The sequence below is a fragment of the Sceloporus occidentalis genome, unplaced genomic scaffold, assembly GCF_023333645.1.
Source record: "Sceloporus occidentalis isolate IW3139 unplaced genomic scaffold, rSceOcc1.0.p SCAF_6, whole genome shotgun sequence".
Taxonomy (NCBI): domain Eukaryota; kingdom Metazoa; phylum Chordata; class Lepidosauria; order Squamata; family Phrynosomatidae; genus Sceloporus; species Sceloporus occidentalis.
Genome location: NW_028316986.1, coordinates 82631027 through 82656979, shown reverse-complemented (window position 1 = coordinate 82656979; position 25953 = coordinate 82631027). Strand labels below are relative to the sequence as shown.

The following is a 25953-nucleotide window of genomic DNA, read 5'->3' as shown; positions in this document are numbered from 1 at the left end:
GTTTACATCCGTTGCTCCATGTCCTAGGCTCTGGAGCAGCAGAAAACAAGCTTGCTCCATCCTCAACATGACATCCCTTCAAATATTACAGGGCTGTCGTATACCCAGTTATCCTTCTCTTCTTCAAGTTAAACATACCCAGCTCCCTAAATCGCTTCCTATAGGGCATTATTTCCAGACCCTTCCTCGTTTTGGTTGTCCTCCTCTAGACATGCTCCACCTTGTCAACATCCCTTTTGAATTGTGGTGCCCAGAACTGGACATAGTATTCCAGGGGCCTGACCAAAGCAGAATAGTGTGCTACTGTTACTTGGATGGACGTCTGGAACCTTTGCTGGTTAAAACCTGGATGCTTGGGCTCCTGCTCAGCTCAGATCCACCAAACCAGTAGTACTTCATGAGTACTAAATCAGGCCACTAAGAAAGAGAAGCCAGCCTGCTTTCTGGTGGACCAGGACACCCAACAGGACTTCTTCTGAATCCCAGTCCATTTCTGTCTACTTGGTTTAAAGCTCCTGAAGGGGTCCAGTCATCATTTGGTGATAAAAGAAGGCCTCCAGGAATTTGCCATGGCATGCCAACAGGATCCCAGCCAACTTCCTTGTTATTTTTGGTTGGATGGACCAGGTCCTTCCCAGGACTTTCAGTCTCCATGAGTTCTAGTCTATCTGTGGAGAGTCATAGCAGCCTCTTCTCACTAGCACACTAGGTGACACCCCCCCTTTAAGTTATGATCCAGTGCAGTCTGCACATATACACCCCTAATGAATACATATCACACAGTATTTTGATATATTTTATTCATATTTGATCATGGCAGTTTCAGTGGTGAAGGAATGACCAAAGAATATCAATTGATAAATTTCTAAAAATGATCTTAGTATGTGAATTTCAACAATGAATGTGAATTTGGAGGAACTTGAATATGCTTAGTTAACAGATTGCTAATGTATGTGTGCTGACTGAAAGTTCTGTAATATTTTAATTTCATCAGGAACCTAAACTGCAATTAGGAGTAGAACAGGACAAGCATGAAAAGACATTTGGGTCCATATTATGAACGGCAGTTTCAAATATTTAAAGTGAACATGTAGTAAAGTCTTTTACTGTCATTTAAAAAAATAAAACACTAGTAGCCTGAAAAGTGTCTACATAATTCTCCATTCCCTTGTCTGTTTCTTTTGTTCTGTTAAGTCAAGGTGGGAATCATGTGCCCTTTCAGATATACTGTTGGACCACAGGAACCAGGGGCTCTAGCCAACATAGCAAAAATGAACACTGCGAGTAGTAGTCCTGCAACCTTTGTGTTAAGTAGATGGTGTCATTAGAGACTTCATCTTAGTCGTTCAAGAATTCTTTTTCTTGAAAAAAAGCCCTATATTTGAGAGACACCACACATACACTCTTATAGCTATGCATAATATATGTTAGGAAGCATAACACACTTTTTTAAAATAAAGAGTTGAGTCCAAAATACACTGCAAAAATAATCCACTTTGAAACTGCTTTAACTGCCCTGGCTCAATGCTAGGAAATTCTTGGAACTGTAGTTTTGTGAGACATTTAGTCTTCTCTGTCAAAGAGCTCTGGTGCCACAATAAACTACAATTCCCTGGATTCTCTAACACTGAACAATGGCAGTTAAAATGGTCTCAAGCTAGATTGTTTCTGCAGTGTGTTTTGGACATAGGACAGGTAAGGATAAATGTTTGTGGGTTTTTTTGTAAAGAAGAACTGAATCAGCATAACAAATTCCAAAATATAAAGTTCAGAATTAAAGCATAAGTAGTAACTAGTTTAAATTATGAACACATTTTCAAGATAAATTGTCTTTTTTGTGATTTCAAAGAAAGGTATTGTTGTATAAGAATATGAATAGCAGATAATAAGAATGAAAAATAGGAAATTAATAGAAAAAAGAAGTCTCATCCCCAAGTGCTATAGATTCTTCAGATTATGGGTCATTCCATTTGGAAACCAAAGAGTTCTGTTGGGGGAAATTAATTGTTAAGAAGGAGAGTAAATAAATAATAATAATTCATATGTTCTGTGACCAATATTGTTGAATCTAGAAATTAGGAATGAGATGCAGATGATTAACTTAAATCCTTAATAGAATATTTTGTTGTTGCTGTTCTTGTTGCATACCTTCAGGTCATTTCTGACTTACTTTAATCTAAAAATGAACCTAAAAGAGACCTATCACAGGGTTTTCTTGGCAAGATTTATTCAGGGGTGGGGTACCATTGCCTTCCTCTGAGGCAAAGAGAGTATGAGCTGCCCAAAGTAATCCAGTTGATTATCATGACTGTGCATGGATTCAAACCCTGGTCTTCCAGGTCTCACCCAACATTCAAATCATTACTCTACACTGGCTCTTATAGAATATAGTCAAGATGTATTTCATACCTAATTTATGCCCATATGTTCTGTGTTTGCCTCACTTGCAAACATTGAATCCTGCTGTGAAATCTGTGTGAAGACTACTGAAACCTCAAGCAGAGTAGGAGCTAGTGGGTACAATGAACTTCAGTGTATAGTGGTTTTCAGTCATCTCTGACCAAAATGCTTTTGGTCATCTCTGTCTGCTTTTCTTGTCACTACAGCAAACGAACAAGGGCAACATTGGGTTTGGGGGGAGGGAACCACATAGCCATGGCTGAATTGCGTAGTTAACTTTTTTATACAAATGTCCATTGTAGAAAGGAGCTGCTGCATATGTTCATTTTCTAGATTTCCAGAAATCTGTATGCTACTGCTGTTTTATATGGTGAATGATAGAGGAGGAAGGACATGAGGCACCTAGTCACCTAAACCTTGTTGAGATATGATGGAAACTAAAAACAATACACTATGTGAGAGAATAATAGAAATCCTTCTTGTGAGACAGAGTTGATTAGAAATCTCCATTTCCTGTTTTAAACTAACCACGCAAAGTTTTTTGTGGGTTTTTTGGGCTATGTGGCCATGTTCTAGAAGAGTTTCTTCCTGACGTTTCACCAGCATCAGCGGCTGGCATCTTCAGAGAATGCTTGCCTGGAAAAAGTTGGGTAACCACGCAAACTTGGGAGAATTTTGGATTAAGTTGTGGTTAGTGGGAACATGCCAGACTATAAAATCACACTAGTTTAAAGAAACTACAGTTTCCAAAGTTTGGATGTCATAAAAACTGTGCTAAATTGGAATTGACACTTTATAATATCTCCTTTCATTGATTTGAAGAAAAAAGACTCATGAAGCAGAAACTCACTGTCCCTCACTGATATAATGGAAAACCCAGAGCAGGATGGGGGTGAGTTTAGGATTTAAGTAGTGTTCACTCATCAGTGCATTATATTTAAACTGTTGATTCATTACATTTCCTCCCAACATGGATGAACAGTTATCCCTGCTCTTAATAATTATTTTTTTTATTTTTATGTCATACAAATTGATTAAGATGGGGTCATGCTCTCTCTCTCTCTCTCTCTCTCTCTCTCTCTCTCCCAAATACAATTAGGCAAGCACATCCCAAGAGAAGAAGGATTATGATTAGAGGAAATGCATCACAAATAAATGAGAACTATAAAAACAATTACAATTCCAGCTTAAAGCCCATCTGAGCAGGGTAACCTACTCCCTGAAGGAAGAAAAATTAGAAGAGGGAAAATGTTAGCCTTTGTGAAATGGAGAAAAGAAAGGGAGTAGGAAGGAAAACGATTTGTTTGCTTGGCAGGAGGTCTTCAAGCAGCCTTTCATAATACCAGACACTTTGGAGCTGAAGGCTGATATTCCCTCCCACATGGGTCTGTATGGAGCTTGTTGGGAGCCTTTTAAATGATGGTGTGGGTATTCTTAATCTTCATATTTTCTCTCTACTTGCTACTGATTTTATTTTGCCCTTTCTAATTGTTACTGAATTTATTTTCCCACTTCTGCTATATTAGTTGAGGTGGGGTGTATTGAATCTCTGTAATGAATCAGTGCTGGAAACACCCTACTCATTTCTTACCTTGTTAGTTTTCCTCTCTTTTTCCACGTAGATCATTCTATTTTTGACCCAACTTGCTTATGAGGAAATATAAATAGTTAAAGATTCTCATACCTTGGATCAAACATTGATCTGAACAGGGACTTCAGTCAAGAAATCAGGAAAAGACTAGAGATGGGGAGGGCAGCTATGAAAGAACTAGAAAAGTTCCTAAAGAATAAAGATAATAAACTGAGCACAAAAGTTAGAATAATATGAGCCACTGAATTCCCTATTACTATGTATGGATGTGAGAGCTGGATAGTGAAAAAAGCAGATAAGAACATAAATTCCTTTGTAGTGTGGTACTGGGGAAGAGTGCTAAGGATACCATGGGCAGCTAAAAAGACAAACAAATGGTTCCTTGAACAGATCAAGCCTGAAATCTCCCTTGAAGCCAAGATGATTACATTAAAGTTGTCATACTTTGGTCACATCATGAGAAGGCATGACTCATTGGAAAAAACAATAATGCTAGGAAACATGGAGGCAAGTAGAAAGAAAGAAGACCACATGCTAGATGGATGGACTCTCTTAAAGAGATCATGGGTGTGAAGTTTCAGGTCCTAAACAAAGCAGTGAAGGATAGGTAGCTTTGGAGATATCTCATCCCAGGGTCGTCATGAGTCAAAATTGACTCAAAGGCAGTTAACAACAACAACAAAGACACCCACAATATTTTTCCAGGAATTTTTGCCAGATACACTATAAATCCTCCAATGCTATTGTTGCCTGGTGATGGTGGGAGGCCAACACACATGGAAACCATCAGGCTGAGAAAGGTTATCCGAGAGCAAGGCTTCCCTTGTCACAACCTATTCCACTGATCTGTGTTTTTTTTTGTGTGTGTGTGTTTTGCCTTTTTCTTTGCGAATCCCATTTTTGTTAATGGTCAACAAGCAGTGATGTTAAAGGTTAGTAAGAAATGATTCTATTTCTTTTTCTGTTTTGTTTCTTATAAACTTTAAATAAAAAAAAATATTTGTGACCCAAGGGATAAATGGCAATACACTCTATGCCAGTGATGGCAAACCTTTTAGGGACCTAGTATCCAAACTCAAAGGCATTCCAGCATCAGGTGTTACCCAGTTCTGGAGGTGCCACTTCTGGGGGTGGGACTTCTGCCTTCCAGGGGCAGGACTTCCCCAGAGACAGCTAAAGGCCCAGGATAGTGCAGGGAGAGGAGGAACAGGCATGTGCCTGTTCCTCCTTTTCCCCTGTCCTCCTGGGCCTTTAGTTTCTCCAGAGAGGAAGCTGAAGATATGGAAAGGTGGGGGAAGAGGAGGAAGAGGCAAGTGTCTGTTCTTTCTCATCCTCCAGCCTCTATCTCTCTTTGTGCCATCCAAAATGGCTTCATGTGTCAGAGAGGGCACGCATGCCATAGATTCGCCACCACAGCTCTATACCATTTTCAGTAAGTCCCATATTTTTAAAGCAAACTAACTACATGTATTTAATTACTGCATTAATATATTAATTAACTATCATAATTCCAATGATTTCAGTTATAATCATTAATGGCACCAAATTAATCTCCCATTTCTAATGGGCAGCATTAATGTACTAATTTTCAAATTTCATTCTCTAAGCTCTGGGAAACCATAGTTTCTTGTTCTTGTTGACACTTTTTCTAAGTGTTCAAGGAGAGTAATCCCAATTTCAGTGATAACTCATGTATACAGCAGGATCTGGAGGTATTTAATTTAGGGAAACAATACACTCTTACCTCGGGTTACGAAAATAATCCGTTCCGGCGCCATTTTCGTAACCCGGAAGTCTTCGTAAGCCGAGAAAGCCATAGGCGCTAATGGAGGGAAGCCGCGATTTGGTGCGAAATAGCGCCGAAAAGCACCAAAAGGTTATTCGTAACCCGGAATAACCTTCGTAACCCGGAAATATTTTTTATTTTTATTTTTTTCGTAACCCGAAAAGTTCGTATCCCGGCGCGTTCGTAACCCGAGGTAAGAGTGTATTTCAGTTATCATTATACTGAAAAGAGCCTTAATTCATATGTCATCCTGTACCTGCACAGTTCTGTCATGAATGTATAGTTGCTGCTTTTTAGACTATGTGTTGCTGACATTTCTATTTATTTTATTTATATTCAGCTTTTCTCCCAATATGGGACCCAAAACCACTAACCATTTCAGTTAAAGCTAAATAAAAAAGCTAAATGGGTAGTACAAACTGTGGATAGTACAAAAGGTGTTTTTTTTAAAAGAAAAACATTAATTTAAAACAGCTTTTAAATGGAAGTTAAAGTATTAAAAATAATGATAAAAATACAAATCCAACACAACTCAGATTAAAAGATTTTCTGCTCCAGGCAATTATAATTCAAAGGCCTGAATAAATGGAAAGGGCTTTGCCTGGGCACAGAAGGAGAATAGCAGTATGAACTGATAACCAAGCAAGAAATGTTTTAGACCCTGAAGCTGCTTAGAATGATAACTGAGGTTAAAAAAAAATCAGTGACATTCACACAGGCAGCTTGATGCAAATCAGCCTTTATTTTGTTTAAAGTAAGAATTGTGGATTAATAGATTCTATGATGTCCTCAAAGAAAAGACCAGAACAGAGTTGTCAGAGTTTTGTCTTATACACAAATCATCTAGTTTTGGAGACCTGCACATGCCTGCGCGTGCGTGCACACACACACTCACCTCCAGCTAAATTGCTTAAACTCCAGGTGATGGGTGAGGCTTCCGTGGCAACACTTTGGCAGCAAAAAGAAAGAGGCAGTGGCAAAAGCAAGATGAATCCAATCCCAATCCAAAGTTTTATTGCTTATAGCCATAGGCCACTAGAAACACACATAGCAAAATACAATACAGAGAAGTAACTATTAAAAACGGCAAAAAATAATATATTACATGATATAGCATAAATGAGAGCAGTGTGGGTATAGTGGATGGACCCTTGGACTATGACTCTTGAGTCCAGGGTTCGAATCCCTGCTTGGCCTTTGAGTGACCTTAAGAAGTCACATACTCTCAGCTTTAGAAGCAGGCAAAAGTAAAACCCCTCTAAACAAATTTTGCCAAGAAGACCCCATGATAGATTCACCTTAGGCTCACCATAAATTGAAAACAACTTGAAGGCACACAATAACAATAGCATAAATCCTAATATGGATCATGTAAAAGTTTTAAAAAGAAACAAAAGCTTAAGAACAATTTGGAACTTCTGGAGAAAAAACTAACCTTGAGATTTCCCATATTAACTTTCGAAAGTATCATACTTTTTTTACTATCGGATACTGATTAACTCGTGTTTTTTCATTCTGATTTCCTGTGCTGCAATTGCAAACAAGGCAAAATGATAAGAAATATACACCTTTCATCAGATAACAAAATATTTACTACGTTCTGAGTTGGCCAGCTACTGCATTGTCACAAACTGTAACAGACCATGTCTGGGGCCAGTATTTAGTGGACAGCAAAGCAGATAATAGAGAGTCATCATGGTGTAGTGCTTTGAATGATGGAATAAGACACTGGGAGACCAGAATTCAAATTACTGCTTGGCCATGGAAACCCACTTCACATCACTTGGCTGCCCACACATTTTTGGGCACATGCTGCCAGAGCACCTTAAAGCCACAGTGGCACAGACAAGTCATACCTTCCAGGAAGGGAAGGCAAAGGCTAACCCACTCTGAACAAAATCTGCCAACTAACTCCCCTTTATAGGATTGCCATAAGTCATAGGGGTGACATAAATCAGAAATTACTTGAAGGCACACAATAAAAACAGGCCAAAACAGATAATGTGCTGCAATTACTACAAATTCACAGTCTACCAATTAATTTCAGGGATGTCAAGATATCTATCCTCCAAGAAATTGGTTAGTATTTGGTAAAAACTTAATTCTGAGAAAGCTTCCTTCAAAGGGGTGTGGAGTGTGGAAGATGACTAAGAGCTGGAACAGCCGTGCATGAAAAGCCGGCTTCCAGCCCATTTGGGAGCGTAGTGTGTGCACAACGCATGCCCCCAAGACACCCAGAAGCCAGCTTCATGCTACCCAGCTGCCCACACTTGGACCAGCTTCCGGGTGCTCTGGCAGCGTGATGTTTAGATGCCGCATGCTGCCAGAGCGCCTTAAAGCTATGGTGGCATGGAAAAGCCAGCTTTTTGCTGGTGCAAAAAGAAATGGCTCTTTGCCATTTCGTTTTGGTCTGACAAAAAGGCAGATTGGAGCCATGGCCCCAATCCAGCTTTCTCAGGAGCAGCTTGAAGCCGCTCCTTTGCAGTGGTCTATTCCGCCCAAAAAATATATGGGAAGCTGGTAGTCTTTTTTAATGGCAGCAAACCACCAGGAAAAACGGTTATTGTTTATGACTTCCTTATCTAGAGATAGATTAAATTTCTCAATTTGCTTATTGAAGTTGGGTTGATATCCTGACACAGCTACCTGTTCTACTTAAATTGAGTGTTTTGTTAATGCTTTGCTGGCATGTTTTAGCCCAACAGTCCCTTCTCAATTCATACCAACACATTTTGGGGAATCATTGTTCAGATTGAACTCGTACCAAATCATACCTTTTTTTTAAACACAGTTCAATGGACAGCAGACCTGTCCCCATGTCTCAACAGGGAAGCTGGTGCATCTGGAAGCAGGGCAAAGACTTTCCTCAGCAACCCATTCTGGATTGCGTCCAGTGCAGCAATGTTTCCTTCGCTTCATATTTCAGCTTCCTATAACATCTAAGCGACCACCTTCCAAACAAATATTTTTAAGACAGTCTTTGCCAAAGGGGAAAAAAAGTTAGGATCTGGTGTATAATTATAGAAAGTAACAGTTTAATTGTTGCAGTGTGTTTTCCAATTAAGATTTTCATTGACATGATTGCTGAAATATTTAGAAGAGCAATATTGCTGAATACTGTGGCCATCCATAGTCCATTTGTACTTTTTTTTTTGTCCTTTAAGATGAATCTTCATTTGGCTGCCCTGGTGTTTGCTTCTTTGTCTCATGTTCAGAGTGACAGGACAGGAGAGGAGAGGAGAGAGAGAAGATAGGAGTGAGCATAGCCCACAAGGAAGGAAGGGAGGAAAACAGAGCCCTAGACAGTATCCAATAACTACCCACCTGCCAGGTGTTGCAGCTACCTGGTTTACAAACTACAGCACATATGAAGTCCTACCATTACTAGCTTCAGCTGTACTATGATACCTAGAAAACCAATTTTTATGCTTTCTCATTGAAACACTGGTGGGAAAGGACAGTACAATGGACTTTATGATAAAGTATTCTCTTTAGAAATGTATCTGTAATACTCTTAAATTGAAAGATGTAACAGTCACCCACCCATACCCACAGACAGAGTTAACAAACTAAGCACCTGTACAGACAGACCAAAATAAAGCTGCTTTGGATCACTTTGGAGGTATGCTTTTTAAATGATGCATGTGTCCTAAGAGTCCGGAAGCCGTGCCAAAGCCATGCTCCAGTCCTAAGGACTGGAACGTGGCTTTAGTGCGGTTTCCAGACTCTTAGGATGCATGCATCATTTAAACAGCATACCTCCAAAGTGACCCAAAGCAGCTTTATCGTGGCCTGTCTGTACAGGGCCTAAATTAGTTTGCTGGAGGCACAATGGTTAAGAAAGGAAGTTTGGAAGCTAAGATGAATCATGCCTCCCATGTTTAGTACAAACAGCACACCCTGCTCCTTTTCCTGGTTGCTACTTATTATTTTAGTCTATAGAAGTAGTTGAATGGGTCTTAGCACTGAAGATCCTATGCACTAGGCCAACCTTAGGATTTTGCCCATTTGTTTCATCAGTTCCACTCACACACAAAAATGCATGTTAAATAGACTGATGATTTTTTCCCCTCAATCCTGAAGACCTTTTCATAATTAGTTTCCATAACTGAATAGGAAGATTTTGTTCAGTAACCTGTTTCCTCTCTGTCAGGTTCTAGTTTCTGCATGTGAATTAAATGTTTGTTGCCATAGTAATGAATGCAAAAAGTAGCTTTTCAACAGTGATTATTTAAAATGATTATAATGTTTGAGAGTTCCTTTCATGTATGTAAAGTTACCCAATTTTTATGTTGTTGTTATTTTGAAGTGGATAAAATCAGATGGATCTCTTCCGGTAGGTCATTCCACAATCTTGGGGCCGCGGCAGTGAATGCCTTATGTGAAGTTGTCATTAACCTATCATCTCAATGCAAAGCCTTTTTCATCTCAACACCAGTCTGATGTCACTTGTACTCATTGCCCTGCTACAGGGCCTCTGCTGAGTCATCAGAGAAGGAATCAGATAATTCATCCTTGGAGAATCCCTCTGCCTACTCCCTTGACCCACTGGTGGGAGATCAAAATTTCCTTTCCCCCTTCAAATGGCCTTGGTAACTTTGTGGAGCAGCTTTCTAGACTGGCTAAGACCTTTGATTTGTAAATTAAGAAGTCCAATACACCTCTTGAGAACCCAGGTCCAAAATACACTACAGAAATTATCCAGTTTGAGACCATTTTAACTGTCCTGGCTCAATGCTAGGGAATTCTGGGAACTGTAGTTTTATGCGACATTTAGCCTTCTCTTTCAGATAGCTCTGGTGCCACAATAAACTACTATTCCTAGGATTCCCTAGAACTGAGCCAGGACAGTTAAAGCAGTTTCAAACTAGATTATTTCTGCAGTGTGTTTTGGACCTTAGTCTTTAAGAGAATTGACCCTCAACATATTCTTCTATGCTTCTGGTGCTTTGGAAATGGCCCTTTACTCTTGAGATTCACTTAGCTTTTGCCCCCTCTTGACCAAGAGATTGCTACACTCCTACAGAAGGGTGCAATACAGCAAGTCTGCCCATCCCTGTCACCTCTCAGGTTCTACTACAGATAATTTATGATCCTCAAAGGGGTGGAGGCTTGCTCCTGGTCTTGGATCTCAGGCAAATTAATCCCTTCATTCCCTGAAAGTGGTTCAGGATGGTTATCCTTCCTCTTCTCCACAAAGGAAGATGGTTCACCTCAATAGACCAATGGGACTCTTACTTTCATTTCAGTATTCATCTTTATTAACCTTTATTTATAAAGCGCTGTAAATTTATACATTTTACACAAAAATTGCTTCCTCTCATCTATGTTGGACTGGAACATTATCAGTTACACATGCTCCTCTTTGGCCTCAAAATGGAACAAACTCCCTCGGAGTGTAGTGGAGTCTCCCTCCCTGGAGGTCTTTAAACAGAGGCTGGATGGCCATCTGTCAGGGATGCTTTAACTGAGAATTCCTGCATGGCAACGGTTGGACTGGATGGCCCTTGCGGTCTCTTCCAACTCTACGATTATATGATTCTATGATTCTATATTTGTATGATTTATGATTTTGATACATTACAATATTGTTGTGAAAATAATTTTAATATGTTTTGTTATATTAATTTTAGAGATACAACATATTAGTGTGTAAATTTCTATAGTGTTAAATGTTTCACATATTTATCTTTCTGAATTATTTTCTATATTCTATATCCTAATCTTGAGTGGTAATCCATGTTGAATTTCAGCACCATTAATGGAAATGTAGCAAACTAAATTTATTTCCTTTCGGATTACAGTAGACATCATGATAAGATCCTTTATTGTTTATGCCAAATCATACATACTAGAGGTTCAAGAAAGTGTAGTTTCCATAGTAACAAAAAGAACAAAAAGACAGGTATGTGCTTCAGGCAGTGGATTCAAACTACATGAAAAGAGATTCCACCTCAATGTTAGGAAGAACTTCTTGACAGTAAGAGCTGTTCAACAGTGGAACACACTCCCTCGGAGTGTAGTGGAGTCTCCTTCTTTCGAGGTCTTAAAACAGAGGCTGGATGGCCATCTGTTAGGGGTGCTTTGATTGTGTGTTCTTGCATGGCAAGGGGTTGGACTGGATGACCTTTGTGGTCTCTTCTAACTCTATGATTCTATACTGCAAATTCTGTTTTCTGATTCTCCAAATTGTAACTGAGGCCTTGGTTTAAAATTGATTGTGCCTTTTTTTCCAGACTGTTGGGAAATTTGAGATTGCATTTGAAGGAATCAAAAAGCACACTATATTGGTTTTAGGGCAGTTAATTATATATCTTGATGTCCAGTAGGTGGCAATAAAGTATAAATCAATTTTCTTGTGAAAGATACCAGCTATTTAGAAATGCATTCTTGGAGGAATGTTTGGTTTAAATTCTTTCATCATCATCGTGTGCTTCATGTATATCAGTGGGATAAATATAAGCTGTTGATATGCCTCTATTCACAGTAACTCAGATTATCTGATGTCTTGTATCAATTAGAGTTTGATGCTTTATCATCTGACGCTGCCTAGAGTAAACCATTGGTCTAAAGCCCATTGTTATTCCCATCTAGAGTAGATCTATTGGATCAGTGGAGCTGACATAAATGTTGAGTTGTCAAGTATTGATTCACTAGATGTGTAATAGTTGGAGCATTGAAATGACTGAGGTTTGTTAGTCAGTGAACCTAGTCTAACGAGGACAAACAATGGATTTAGTCTAAAACGTTTAGTCTGATAAACTTTAAGGCCATTTCAATGTATGTAGTTTATGTAAGGTACTTGTGTATTGCCTTTCTAAAACCTTTCCACAAATATTTCCCTCCCTAAAACACACACACACACACACATATACCAGGACAGAAAGTGAAAACTGGAGGAGGGATGGAAGGTGGCTATAAGCATTCTTACCAGGATGAGTTACAATATATACAGTGCTCCAAATGCAGGCTTCACAGAAACAAATTTCTAACCTTAGAATTCCTTCATTCTCAACATATTTCTGTTGAACCAGGCTGCAATTGAGGATCTAGTGAGCAGCAAAGCACCTACTGTCCAGTCCACTTCTAGAAGGTAATACTGTATATGGAAATTGACCCCTGGTCAAAATAGTGGGATCAGGGATTGAAACAATCACATAGGAATCAACTTCCTCTCACATAATTAGTTTTCATTCTTTGAAATGTTGGGGCAAATTACTCATGGCCCATAAATTCATATGTGGAAGCCTTGATAGCAGTGCATACATATGCACATTAAATTTTCTCCCTTTTTTTCTCCTTGGGGTTCCCAAATGCCAATCTAGTAGGGTTGCAGTCGAAATACAGATCAGCACTCTTGTGCCTTTCACGGTTGTGCATTAGAGACAATATCAGCAAGTGTTCTTTGTCACCCAAGCAGCACTTGCTAAAATTGCATTTGTTAAAAGTACAGTAGTCATGTTCTGTAGGTAGCCTGGCAATACTATTCTCTACCCAAATATATGTTACTGTCACCATGGAGGTCCTGTCAGAAATTACTGGCTTTCGGGTGATCTTTTTACTGTCTACCTTTACTTTTCTTTCTGACTGATTATTATGGGGTCCTGAGCCCCACACTTTACATCCCTGATGGGAGCTTATCAGCATGTGAATATTACTTTGTGGGTTTGAACAATTTAAGTCATGGGTTGGTAGGATACTTACTGAACAGAAGGTCTTTTAAGCAGTCTCATGGAGGTGATCATTGTATATTTGAGCTGTAAAATTAAAAAAAGGAAAAACAACCTATGAATTTGTATGGAAGGAAATTATTTAATTAACATTATAATCATGCTGTGGAAGTGAGAAGCTGAGAGTAAGGCTATAGAGCAGATTCTAGATTTCTGGGACTTTTTTTAAAAAAAAAATAAATCTGGCCAGAAACAGGAGTACTGATATGTTAGGCCTTCTATGCAAAAAAAAGTGTTCATGTTCTGAGCAATGGAAGTCTTTCTTCTATGTATAGGGAATCTCCAGCTAGCAAGAAAAAAATAGAAATGTATATAGACTATGAGAAACTCTGGTAATAACACCAAAAAATAAATCCACTTCTTCCTGTTTTATCCTAGTCAAGAAGAAGAACAGAGCCAAGAACTCCCTTTCCAAGTGATATAGGAAGCCTGGGAGGGGGTGTGGAGTTACATTCAGTTTCACTTGGGAATCCTGAAACTTTGGTCCCTTTTACCTCCCTGTTAATTTTGTTTACTTAACTTCAATTTTCTGAAGCAAGTCTTAGTTTGTAACAGTTGGTGCTCTTTCCCCTAAGGGTTGGGTTGAGGAAAGCCTTGGATCTAACTTTCTGGCTGATGGCCAGAACAGTCAGGCTTCATGTCAAAAGCCCTGTGCTTTAAAGAGACAGTGTTTCTTTTATCCTTTTGATATTCTTCCCCCCCACTCCCCACTTCACATTTTTCAATGCCAGATGTTCCCAGCCTTTGGCCACCCTCAGACTTGTTATATGCAGAGTGCTGTCAAATGGTCAGATTTGAGAGAAAGGGGAAATAGGAGCTTTTCTTTTCTAATACTTAACTCTCAGTAATCATCACTGTTACTCTTAATTAAAGCAGACTGAAAAAGGAAACAGAAGAATGCATTTCATTTGATGCCCCTTGTAGTTATCCTGGCTTGCCACAGTGTCATACTGTACTTTAGAACAAAAGAACTGGCTGGCCTGGAGGAATCCCGTTGCCATGTTCAGTGATTTGACCATGGCAGGCCCTTTTGGAGAGTTTGGGGAGGTTACTTTTTTCGGCTTCATCTTCCAGGCTCCCCCCAGCCAGCATAATTTTTGAGTTAGAAATTAACTCCTGCTGACATGTTTACCCTATGAGGTTTTTATGAAAGCTCTTTCCATCTTGAAGAATGCTAATAGTTATAGTCTGTTTTCAATCAAGCTTCAAGTAATAGTCTTTTGTTACTTGCTTGTAGCTGGTGTGCCAATATAAAGTTTATTTGAATTTACTTAGATTGTTTTTCATTACCAATTTATTAGTTACCAACAACAACAAAAAACCTATGAATTCATAAATGATATGTTAATCACCAACTTGTTAATTACCAGCAGGAAAATCTATAAAGACTGACATATTTATTTAAGTCTAAGCTTTCAAGCTATAACAGTCCACTTCCTCAGATATTACTATAGTGGGTCCTCCCTATCATTGGGTTTCCAGTCCACAAATTTAACCCTCCATAGATCACCAGGCTCCATATTATTCAGTAGTGGCTGAAGCATGTGTGTTCATGTCACTGCCATCGAATAATGTGGAGCATGATCATCCGTGATTTTTAGCATCTGTGAGGGCCCCCAGAAGTGAACCCACTCTGATGTAGAGGGCCCAACTGTACATGGTTCTTTTCAGTAAATTTTTTATGTGGACATCCATCAGTATAACAATTAGAGTGGCCTGCAAAAATCCAAGTTGTACTTTCAGCATGTACTTTTGGATAAATGTTAGTGAAATAGCGAAATGTCCCTCTTAACTTTGTTTTCCTTTGGAAAGCTGTACTGGAGTTATAAATCATCTGCAAAGAGGTGGGCAGGGAAAAGAGGGAAGAGAGATGGGGCAAGATATGGGAAAGCATTTGTGAGAGCTCTTTAAACATATGAGTGCTTTTGTTTCCTAGCCACTTCTCCCTCTTAACTGTTGGGGCACCAAAATAAACCAGGTTTAATACAGAATATATGTTCAAATATATCAACAAACCACAATTGCCCCAAAAGCTGTGAGTCATCTTCAGACTATTGTTTCATGTTTTGCTTTGATGACCACAAATGATAATTCTTTTTTGTGGTCTCTATACAGCACATGCATGAGTGATGCATTGGCACAAAATCATGTTCAGAAATTTTCTTAGCTGACCCATCTCCTGAGATTGGTAGCATGATGTGAATGCACAGATGACTCCTTGAAGAATGATAGAAGCAAGGAACCTGTCCTTAGTTGTCTAGAACACTTTATAGAACAGTATAGTATAGTATAGTATAGTATAGTATAGTATAGTATAGTATAGTATAGTTAGTATAGAACACTGTCACATGTAAAGATATCACTTCTGTATTGTAGAAGTATGTAAGTACTTATGAGAATTCATAATTGGTGTGTAAAGAGTTTTGAAGATTCCCATACTGCAAAAAATTGTAGCTGTGCATTTTGAAGGTGTGGGTGAGTTTTGGAAAGTTTTGCTACAGTATACTAGATATGAAAAGAAGGTTTGTTTGCGTGATAAATATATCCCACTATTTTGTCCTGGTCCTCCCCTCCACCCACCCAAAAAAATTTAAAACATGCAAAGTGTGTTTCAGCAGGTTTTGAACATCTTCTGGTCATGGCACTACAGTATACTTTTTTAAGGTAATGTGAAAGCCAAAGCAAACACTGTAAAACAAAATAAAGCCTGAAAAGTAAATAGTGGCATTTGTTGCCCTCCCTATGGCTCACTGTCTAGAAGGTCATAAAGTGTGGGTCTCCCATCTTCTAGTGGAACAGCTGGGTTTACACAGCATCTTTAGTGTGTTTAGTCTGGCGTGAAGCCAGCCGTGCATAATTTTTCCATTATGTGCATTTGATAGATGAAGACTTGGGGGTGGGTAACTTCAAGAAGCAAATTTGTGAGTTACTTCAGACTTTTATTAAAAGAGTCGTTTAAAGTACATATAAAGTAATATAAACAAAATGAGAAGTAGAGGTTTCTAATAATGTAGAGGTTAGTCACTTGGCCAGTTATTCCTAGATCTATAATGTATAATGGCAAGTGAATATTACCTGCGCCCCATGAGGTGTGTGTTTCTGTGTTATTTTGCCTTTTCACAAAAAGCAAATTAACTATAGATTTACAAGCAGAAATACTTTATTCATCCCTCAGCAGAATAAACTTAACCTTCTGGAATAGCAGTTTTTTAAAAAAGTTCATTGATACAGAAAATAATATTGTGAGGTGAACTGAAAAGTGTTGGCAAGGGAATGTATTTAAAATAGGATAAAATTTCCCATGAGGAAGCTTTACAGAAAGAATTGTATAGCATTCACTCCTCAATTGTCCTCAATTATAGTCCTTCAGGGCCAATCCAGCTGACATGGTGCATGTTTTTAGTCATTGGATCACTGATTTTTCAAAATAAGTGGCTGGCACATGTAGAAACCCTCAAAAATAGTTCAAGATGACAGTATGGTAAGAAGGGGAAAGCATGGGGATTTATCCCTTTACCTGACTGTAGCATCACTGGAACTACTGTAGTTTCCCAATGGAAATAGCAAGTACAGGGGAGCAGTTTTTAACCATGTAAGGACAAAATATATGATTAATATCACATCTGGATTGATCCTCTGAGGGCCAAACTGGAAGTAACATAGCAGATCCATGACCAGATGTTCCAGTGTCTCTTTCTTTGTTTAAAAGAAGCTACTAGTGTCTGGGAGTTTGAATCATTGCTGAAGTAGTCAAAGAAGGAAGATTGAAGCCTTCATGTATGCCATTTCCCTGATGTAAATCACACTACTGCCCCAACTGTAAAGTTCTTGTTATCTAAAGAAAAGGAAAAGACAGATAATTCATTGTACTTATTTCTATGACTATTAGCAGAGCAACTGGTGGTATAGTAGTTTTAGTATTGGTCTATGGACTCTGGAGACCAGGGTTCAAATCCCCTCTCAACCATGGAAACCCACTGGCTGATCTTGAGCAAGTCACACTCTCACACCTCAGAGGAAGGCAAACCACTCTGTATAAATCTTGCTTTAAAAAAAAACTGTGATAGGTTCACCTTGGAGTTGCAACAAGTTAGGAAAAAAACCTGAAGGCACATAACAGCAACAACAATAGCTGTTAGCAGCTATCGTGAATGATTTTAATTAGGGAAAAAGAAAGGCGCTACAGACCCAATCCATGTCCATTTCCAGCTACAGTTAAGCAGGGAAATGTGATTGAAAGACATGTTTTCTTCTTTGGGTCACAAAACACATTTATGTGGAGCACAGACATTTGCATGGAACACTCTCATGTGTCCAAGGACTCTGATAATACTTTCCATTTCTCCCATGCTTGTGGCATTTGAAAGGATTTCCCAGTTGGATTTGCACAGGCTTATTCTCCAAAATGTGTAGAACTTGGCATTATAGAGTCATGGGGTTGGAAGAGAGCACAAGGATCATCCAGTCCAACCCCCTGCCACCTCACATGAAAATAATGCACGGCAAATTAAACTTTGCCAAGATCATCTTAAGAGGGCCAAGAGAGTACACACTCCCACTAACACTAGTTAGTTGTGTTTAGTTCCTGTTGAAATTTATAAACTTCCCCCAAGATCTGATAGACACCCTGGCACAGTGTCAAGCTATGCCACTGTAGTTAGTCTAGATTTTTCTTTCTCCACTGAAGGCACCAGGGTTCACCTCACAATCAATCAATGGCCAGAGGGCCAACTGATGCCATCTGGCTGTAGTTGCACACCCAGGACAAAGGAGTAGCCTTTTCCTTCCTGGATCTCCAGCATACTCACTGGAGTTCTTGTAGAATGAAGGCTGTTGTTATTTTCCAGCTATGCAGTTGCTTCTACTGTCAATGAGTGTGAGCCTGGCACCGCAAGGCTCTGGTTGCACAGTTGGGAACATTGCACAAGGAGGTGATGGATACCTCTTTCTGCAATGACCCCCAATATATATGCTAGTATAACCCCCAGTTATGCCAGTGTAAATCATCTGGGGGATTCTATCTTCTATATTGCTGTTATAATATGAAGAGTTAAGGAACAGAAGTACAACTGAGTATTTCTCCAACCTGTTGACTCCTGCTTGCCATTTAGCCCTTGTTATACCATCCACCCATAATCCCAACAGAACTAAGAATATTGATATAAAATGAAATGTTTCAGCATCACCAGTGAAAATTACATCTCAATTACTGGAATTCTAGAAGCATATAATAAAGATTCCTTAATTTAGTTTGTTATTCCTTAACACAGTTCATGTATCCTATCAACTTATTTCAAAATTATCTCATTTTAAAATTATTTTAGTTTTGTGGATGTTGACCATACACCTCTTTATGAAAATCTCTTACAGAACATAGGAAACTCGGCAATCTAACTGTGACCGTGAAAAAGACCGTCCCATCTCCTGAATCTATACAGATCCTGTACCAGCGTATGAGATACGAATATGAGTTTTACTACTATGTCAAAGAACAGTTTCACTTGTTAAAGCGCAAATTTGGACTCAGATCTTCAAACAGTAACTCTTCTCCTAGACCAGAACTTATCATTCCTTCTCCTCTTGAAACTGAAGAGCCAGCAGCAGAAAACGAGGAGCAAGATGACGAAAAGTGGTTGGAAGATATCTATAAGAGGTGATGCAGACATCACTATCTGTTCTAGTTCCCAGGTGTTGTTTTTAAAAAAAAAAACTGTTTAAGAACATTTGTTCAGGAAGTGAGTTAATTCACAGCAGCATTTAAAAAGAAATTTCTCCCAGATTGAACTGATAGAGTAAGACTGCTTTCAGGAATGGTTTATTTGTTTAAAGTTAGTTATGTTTTCCTTGGCTCCATAGCGTCATAGTAGCTAGGAGATACTTTTGAATGTGCCATCTTTTATTTCACTACAATTAACATTTTTACTGTAAAACATTGCTACATGTCACACATATTGCAGTGATGTAGATCACAACATAAGTCATTTGCAGTTTTCACAAAATGTGTTTGCCTGTTTCAGTGTTTGTATTGAATCTGTTGCAATCTCCTCCTAGCACCTGAAATTAATAGTAGGGTGTTGGAAGGTTTGTTGTGATCACCTAAGACTAGACCATGTTGTTGTGCTAAAATAATAATAAAAATTGCCACTGCGCCATGGATTATGCAGACGTCACACTACATTTTTTCTCACAGAAGCTCTCAGTAATAGGAGCATTATCACCAGTACAAATAGGAATGTGGACAAATTAAGATAAGATGTGTGAAGTATCTGGATATTTCAAAGTGGAATGACACTTGTAATTATTACAAGTTAGAAAGAACCAAACATTTCTGGAATCTAATTTTTCTTCCCTGAAGATGTTCAAATTAGGCTGTAAAAAAGGAATGAAATATTAGCATTTTATTTTTTAAAAAAAGAGAAATCATTTTTGGGATATGATTTCTAGGCTTGTTCACGCAGACACTGTAAAGAGCGAAACAGGAATATTCAGTTATCTTTAAAGGAAAAGGTTGTTCTTTCATTAAATATATGAGCTGTTTACATGATTGATTGAGGGATGAAGATAGAAGCATATCATGAGTATGTCTCAAATATTCTGAAGATCAGATATCAGCTAACAAAATTAGGGACGTATTCTGTGATTCAGTGATTACAGAATTTTTAAAAAGGTTACTATAGGTGCTACAACCTCTTTCAATGTCATTCACACTGTCAGACATCTAAACTTTGCATCTAACCAAGGGCAGGTACTCTAGAGAATAAGCAGTCACTAGTGTTTTTTTTTTCTCATATTCAGATGTATATTGACCACACTAATACAATCAACACTTAATGTGTGATGGATGGTATTATATTGTGATGTATGTATGTATGCCTTCAAATCGCCTGTCAACTTATGGCTAGCCCATGAATTTGATAGGGTTTTCTTAGGCAAAAAACACTCAGAAGTGGTTTTGCCAGTACCTCCTCTGAAATATAGCCTACAGCACCTGGTATTTGATGGAAGTCTCCCATCCAAGTACTAACCAGGGCTGACGCTGCTTAGCTTCCAAGATCAGGTGGGATACGTTGTCTTTAGGACAGAAAGGATAGAATACAGTTGTTTTTGTTTATCAGGTACTACTTCTTGAGAGTTTTGTTCTGTCAGCACATCTTTAGCAAATTCCCTTGTCAGAACCTGTGAACATCAACTAATATTATATAAAGTCATTATCGGTTTCTGGGGGTTTGTTCATTTGATTGTTTGTTTTTGGCTATACTACTAGCGAGATTTGAATACCACACAATTGTGTTAAGCCTCAAGAATAGCAAAGGTTGTATTCTCTCATCATAACTTTGTGGTTCCAATGCACTACTCTGGAGGAGCACTCTGGGAGCAGGAAATACAGTCAGTGATATTTAACCAAGATGCTGCATTGTATATTTTAAGTGGTTTCTATGAAATTACATTTAAAGAGTAATGATTAGTTTACACACTGTGGAATTGTTTTATTTTGGAAAGCAAATTAATATTCATACTTTGGGTTTTCTTTATTTTTTAAAGTTCAGTTTTTTAATCTGTTTTTGCAGGAGTCCTCAGTCACTTAACATGTTCATTTTCTCTCCAGTTTCACTGCTGCTTAAATCTATTTTTATCATTCTACTTAATATTATTCTTTGCCATGAATACTTTGCAATGTTAAAAGCAACAGCTGTCAGGTGATTTGCTTGCTTGTTTTAATGTTGTATAATTTTTGTGCAAGCAGCTTGGGCTCTATTCCCAGAAAGGTACTTCATAAATTTATTTGGCACATAACCTTTTGAGATTTCTAACACAACAGTCCATTTATCTGTCATGAGATAGATTTTATAATATACTTTAAAGAATTTTAAAAGCACATTTTAGGTTTGTTAATCTTTTGACTTATTTATTGTGACATTTCAGCACATTCCAAATTCTAAGTTGCTCAGGAAAGGCATGCATTTAAATGATTTTATTTTGATCTGATGGTTAATTTTTTTAAAAAGAATGAAAAATTGCTGTTATAAAGCCTTTAGTCCATGACAACCTTCTAGGAAGCACCATACGTGTTCGTAAATCTCTGTGAAAGAGAAAAAGTGAGTTCTTGGGATATTGAAAATAACAGAGCATATATGTACATTAGATTAGTTGTAAATGAAAACAACCATTGTTTGAATTAAATATTCCTTAATTTATTCATTTCAATATTAAAGTATAAAATATCCAGCTTTTTTATTTTTAATCCATTAATATTTCAATTCTGAACCTGTGCTGTTCTTCACAGAATATGTAACCATCCATTTTGTTCTCTCTCTCTCTCTCTCTCTCTCTCTCTCATTTTTTTCCTGGATGTAAAATTTAAGGAATTTTCCCTTTGAGTCACCTTTAGAAAAGATTTTTTTTATAAAGTGTAGCTTATTGGCTGATGGCCATCCTGAAAGCAGGCTATTTTAAGATGACTGTGTTTTACCTTGAATTAATTTGAAGCACGAGGCCCTAAAGATAACTGTAGAAGAAATATATTAACTTTGGAACTGCCCTGTCCTGCCCTGCCAATGTGCTTTATTGCTGTTGTAGGATTATTTCTAATGCATAGTAGCAACAGCTTTAACCAATGTATTGCTTTTGACTAGTTAACGTAGATATGGGTGTGATGATATTTGATAATCCAGTCTGTCCTCTACTTGTCCAGAGTCCTCAGGCATTTTTAAAGGCTTTTTAAAAAGGGCTTTCAGATCAAACACATTTAAAACAAAATGTTATATTACTTTTTAAAAATGCTTTGAATGCAAAAATTGGATTAATAAATGGAACATTTTTAATTTTTTTCAGTTTAATATGAGAATATACAATTGCATTGCAATTTTCTAAAATGTACATGCATCATGAATGTCTTTGTTCCTTTTAAAGGTATATTTGGGATATTGTAATTTCCATTAACATCTTGGTACTCATTTGGTCTTTGTGTTCAGTTACATTCATTTGATAAAAATCTAGTCAGGCTCCCTCTTTTTTAAAAAAAAAAAACTATAAATGATTACCTTTTTGCTAAGAGAATTAATATCACACTGAAGTGTTACTCTTGTCTATTGTCTACCAAAAGTACTTTTGAATATAATTAAATTCCATGCAAACTAATAAAGGCCTGTAATTTACAAAGTTTAATTATGCATTCTGTCCTTTTTGAGTATGTGTATTCCTCCTTTTGTATTTTGATGACATCAGTAATATAAGTGAACATAGTTGTCTCAACTGTATTCTTAAATTGAGAAGCTCATGGCATAGTGTAGTTGAAAAATGAATTTTAAATACAAGAAGCATTAAGAGCATTTATTTTATTTTACTTTTTAATAATACAATTTTTTTCACACCTCCAAGATGACCTTATTCTGCTTGTCCCTTCTCACCCCTCAGTGGGAGAAGTGTCACCGTCTTTTAGGGTGTCACCCAGTGCAGTCCACACCCCTCATGCCTCACTAACGATGCCACTGGTGTCTGCTACTAATATATCCTTGCATGGATTGTATTTGATTTTCAGAATATATTTGTACAATTTCAAAATCATTCTTTAGTAGTCTGGCTGGAGCATATGCTGATGGCTTTCTCATTATACTCTCCAGTTGTTGATGATAGCTTTCTACAGTTACATATCTGCCACAAATGTATTGCTGTCATTCTACAACTATAGTAAATACTAGGGGTCAGTACAGACGGTAGGCTCCATGCCACCCCTGTAAGCCCCGTGTCTGTGCTGTGACTTGCCTAAGGTTACCCAGTGGATTTCCATGGCTGAGAAACGATTTGAACCCTGTTTTTCTAGAATCCCTTTTGTCGGCTATCCTAAGACCATGAGGTTTTTCTTGGGTTTTCATAGGGTTTGTTCAGAGAAGATTGGACTGAGTTAGCGGGGTCAGTCCAGATTGCCAGATCAGCATCTGGACTGGCCAATCTTGGTCTGGGTTTAATGGCCTGCATCGTTCATACAGGATGATACCAGGCTGGGGTGAACATGAGCCTTTTGGTCCATGTATTCAGCCTCTTGGTTGCCACAACAAGCAGAGGAGTGTTTACACCAAGGTGTAGCAAGAAATATTAGCTATTTTAAATAGCAAGAATTTCTTAGCTTTTTCAGTGGGACTTGGGGGCACACTTTTGTATCAAGCTGGTTGTATTTGACGCACAGACCACAGCTTATCTAGCCCTAGTCTAAAATCTCTCCTTAGTGGAAAACCTTATTTAACAAGTTGTAAGATGACATCTCATGTTTTAGGACAGCTTTTTCCAGTCAGTTATAATAGATTCCCACCATTCCCAGGCAACATTCATATTAATGTTCTAGGCTAGACCTTGTAGTCCATCTAAAAAGAAAAATCAGTTTGGGGAAAAGACATTTTAAAACAACAAAAAGATCACTTTTGAAGGAGTCAATAACAAAATTGGCCCAGGGGTCAATCCTGGCAGCCTTCATACCATTGACTGTAACCCCATGGTTCTTTCTGAAAACAGAGATATTAAATACTATTTTAATTAATGTTCATTCAATGAATTAGATTATTTCAATCATTAGTGCTAGTGACAGTGAATTACTCTTCCAGTTTTTTACATTTTCGCTTTATTAGATTACTTTTCAAAACTTAGAACAATTCTGTGGTCACCCTGATAGACAATACTACCTTGTCCAAGAGCATTGGAGGGTGGGGTTTGGAAAATTGCAGTATGAATGCCAATCCCACTTTCAGTCATGTTCTGAAACATAGCTATATGCATTTTTTGCTGAAAATCCTGGCAAATTCTGAAGAGTTTGAAGCTGTGTCCTCTGTAGGCATGAAAATTCAATCCATATAAAGGATAAATTGTTAGAAAATTTGTGTGAACAAAACCCCTGAATAATACATTAGATTATTTGTTTTTTGTATTGGCAAAAGAGTGTATATGTGTGGGTGTATGATTGAATCCACGGATGGTGAAACAGAAGCTTGAACCAACTACATCTTCAGCAGCAATAGCCTCTTTATGATAAACCACACTGGAATTTGGAAACTTTTCAGCAACTTTGACCTTAACTTTATTTTACAAATATCACAGTGTCAAACAGCATTTGCGCATGCCTCCTTATCACACAAGAATAAGGAATAATTGTCCAGCCTACTATCTTTTTCCAAAGCAATGCTCTTTTCAAGAAAATAGCCAATGTTCATTATAAGGATGTTCTTTTTCTTCTTCTTCTTTTTTTTCTTCTGAAATGTTTCATAGCAACAGTACATGTCAGCAATTTGTGTAGATTTTCACAAAAATATTCAATATATATTATAATTGCATTGAAATAAATAATTCAGTAAAATATGGGTGGGGAAGTTACACACTGATTGCTCTCCCTACTTTGGGTGTGGAAGGAAAACTCCTAGAAAAGAGATTTTTATCTGTATTGTTGTGCACTCTATTATTAGATGAGAAAAGATTTCAGGCCCTCTGTGTGAAATATTTTTTTAAAAAAAGCTTATCTGAATCCTCACCACATGGTGTCTTGAAAGTAGCATATTATATACCAAAAGCAGAACAAACACTTCAGTTAATCTAAAAAAAGAATAATCTATGCAGATGTATGTGGACCTGTTTTTTTTTAAAAAGAGAGAGAGAGAGAGAGAGAGAGAGAGAAAGAAAGAAAGAAAGAAAGAAAGAAAGAAATCACTGCAAGGAAGGTAATAAGAATCACAAACTGTGGCCCCATACAGACAGGCCAAAATAAAGCTGCTCGGGTCACATTGGAGGTATGCTGTTTAAATGATGCTTGCATCCTAAGAGTCCAGAAGCTGCACCAAAGTGGAGCATGGCTTTGGTGCAGCTTCTGGACTCTTAGGATGCAAGCATCATTTAAACAGCATACCTCCAATGTGACCCGAAGCAGCTTTATTTTGGCCTGTCTGTGTAAGGCCTATATAATCTTAATATCTCACCTTTTGGATTGTGCCTTTGCCTGCATGGACCGTAAAATCTACACAAACAGCTTTGGAAAGGACCTCACCAGACTGTTGGCAGACCTGCACAACTTGGCAGTAGGTAGGGGCCAAAATTAAAATAGGCTAAACTTTTCAGGCTGCAGATAGCTTTTTAGCGGCTCACTTCCCAAGTAAATAATTTCCAAAAAAAAAAAAAAACCATTTTAATCATTAATTAATTAATATTAATCCCATCCTCCTCCCTCTCCTCAGGAGAAAATCAGGCAGTGAAAGAGCTTTGAAGTCTTTCCACATCCTCGTGTGCTGCCCCTGGGCCATAGATTGTGCAGGCCTGAATTACAGCAACTACATGAATGAAAGACCCCCCAAGACCACCTATCATTAACAGCCCTGCCCAGGTTTTGCAGACTCAGGACAGTGGCTTGGTTGATTGAGTCTATCCACCTGTCTTCTTTTCCTACAGGCATCTACTTTATCAAGCATTATTCC

General features: G+C 38.0%; 1 protein-coding gene across 1 annotated transcript in view; it reads left to right on the top strand.

Moving 5' to 3' along the window:
• UST (uronyl 2-sulfotransferase) overlaps positions 1 to 19663 on the top strand; it is a 171114-nt gene extending 151451 nt beyond the window's left edge. Inside the window, exon 8 of the mRNA XM_089530222.1 lies at positions 18878 to 19663. Within this exon, the coding sequence (XP_089386348.1) occupies positions 18878 to 19164 (287 nt within the window). The 3' untranslated portion in view covers positions 19165 to 19663. The remainder of the gene's footprint in view (positions 1 to 18877) is intronic.
• The last annotated feature ends 6290 nt before the right edge of the window (positions 19664 to 25953 follow it).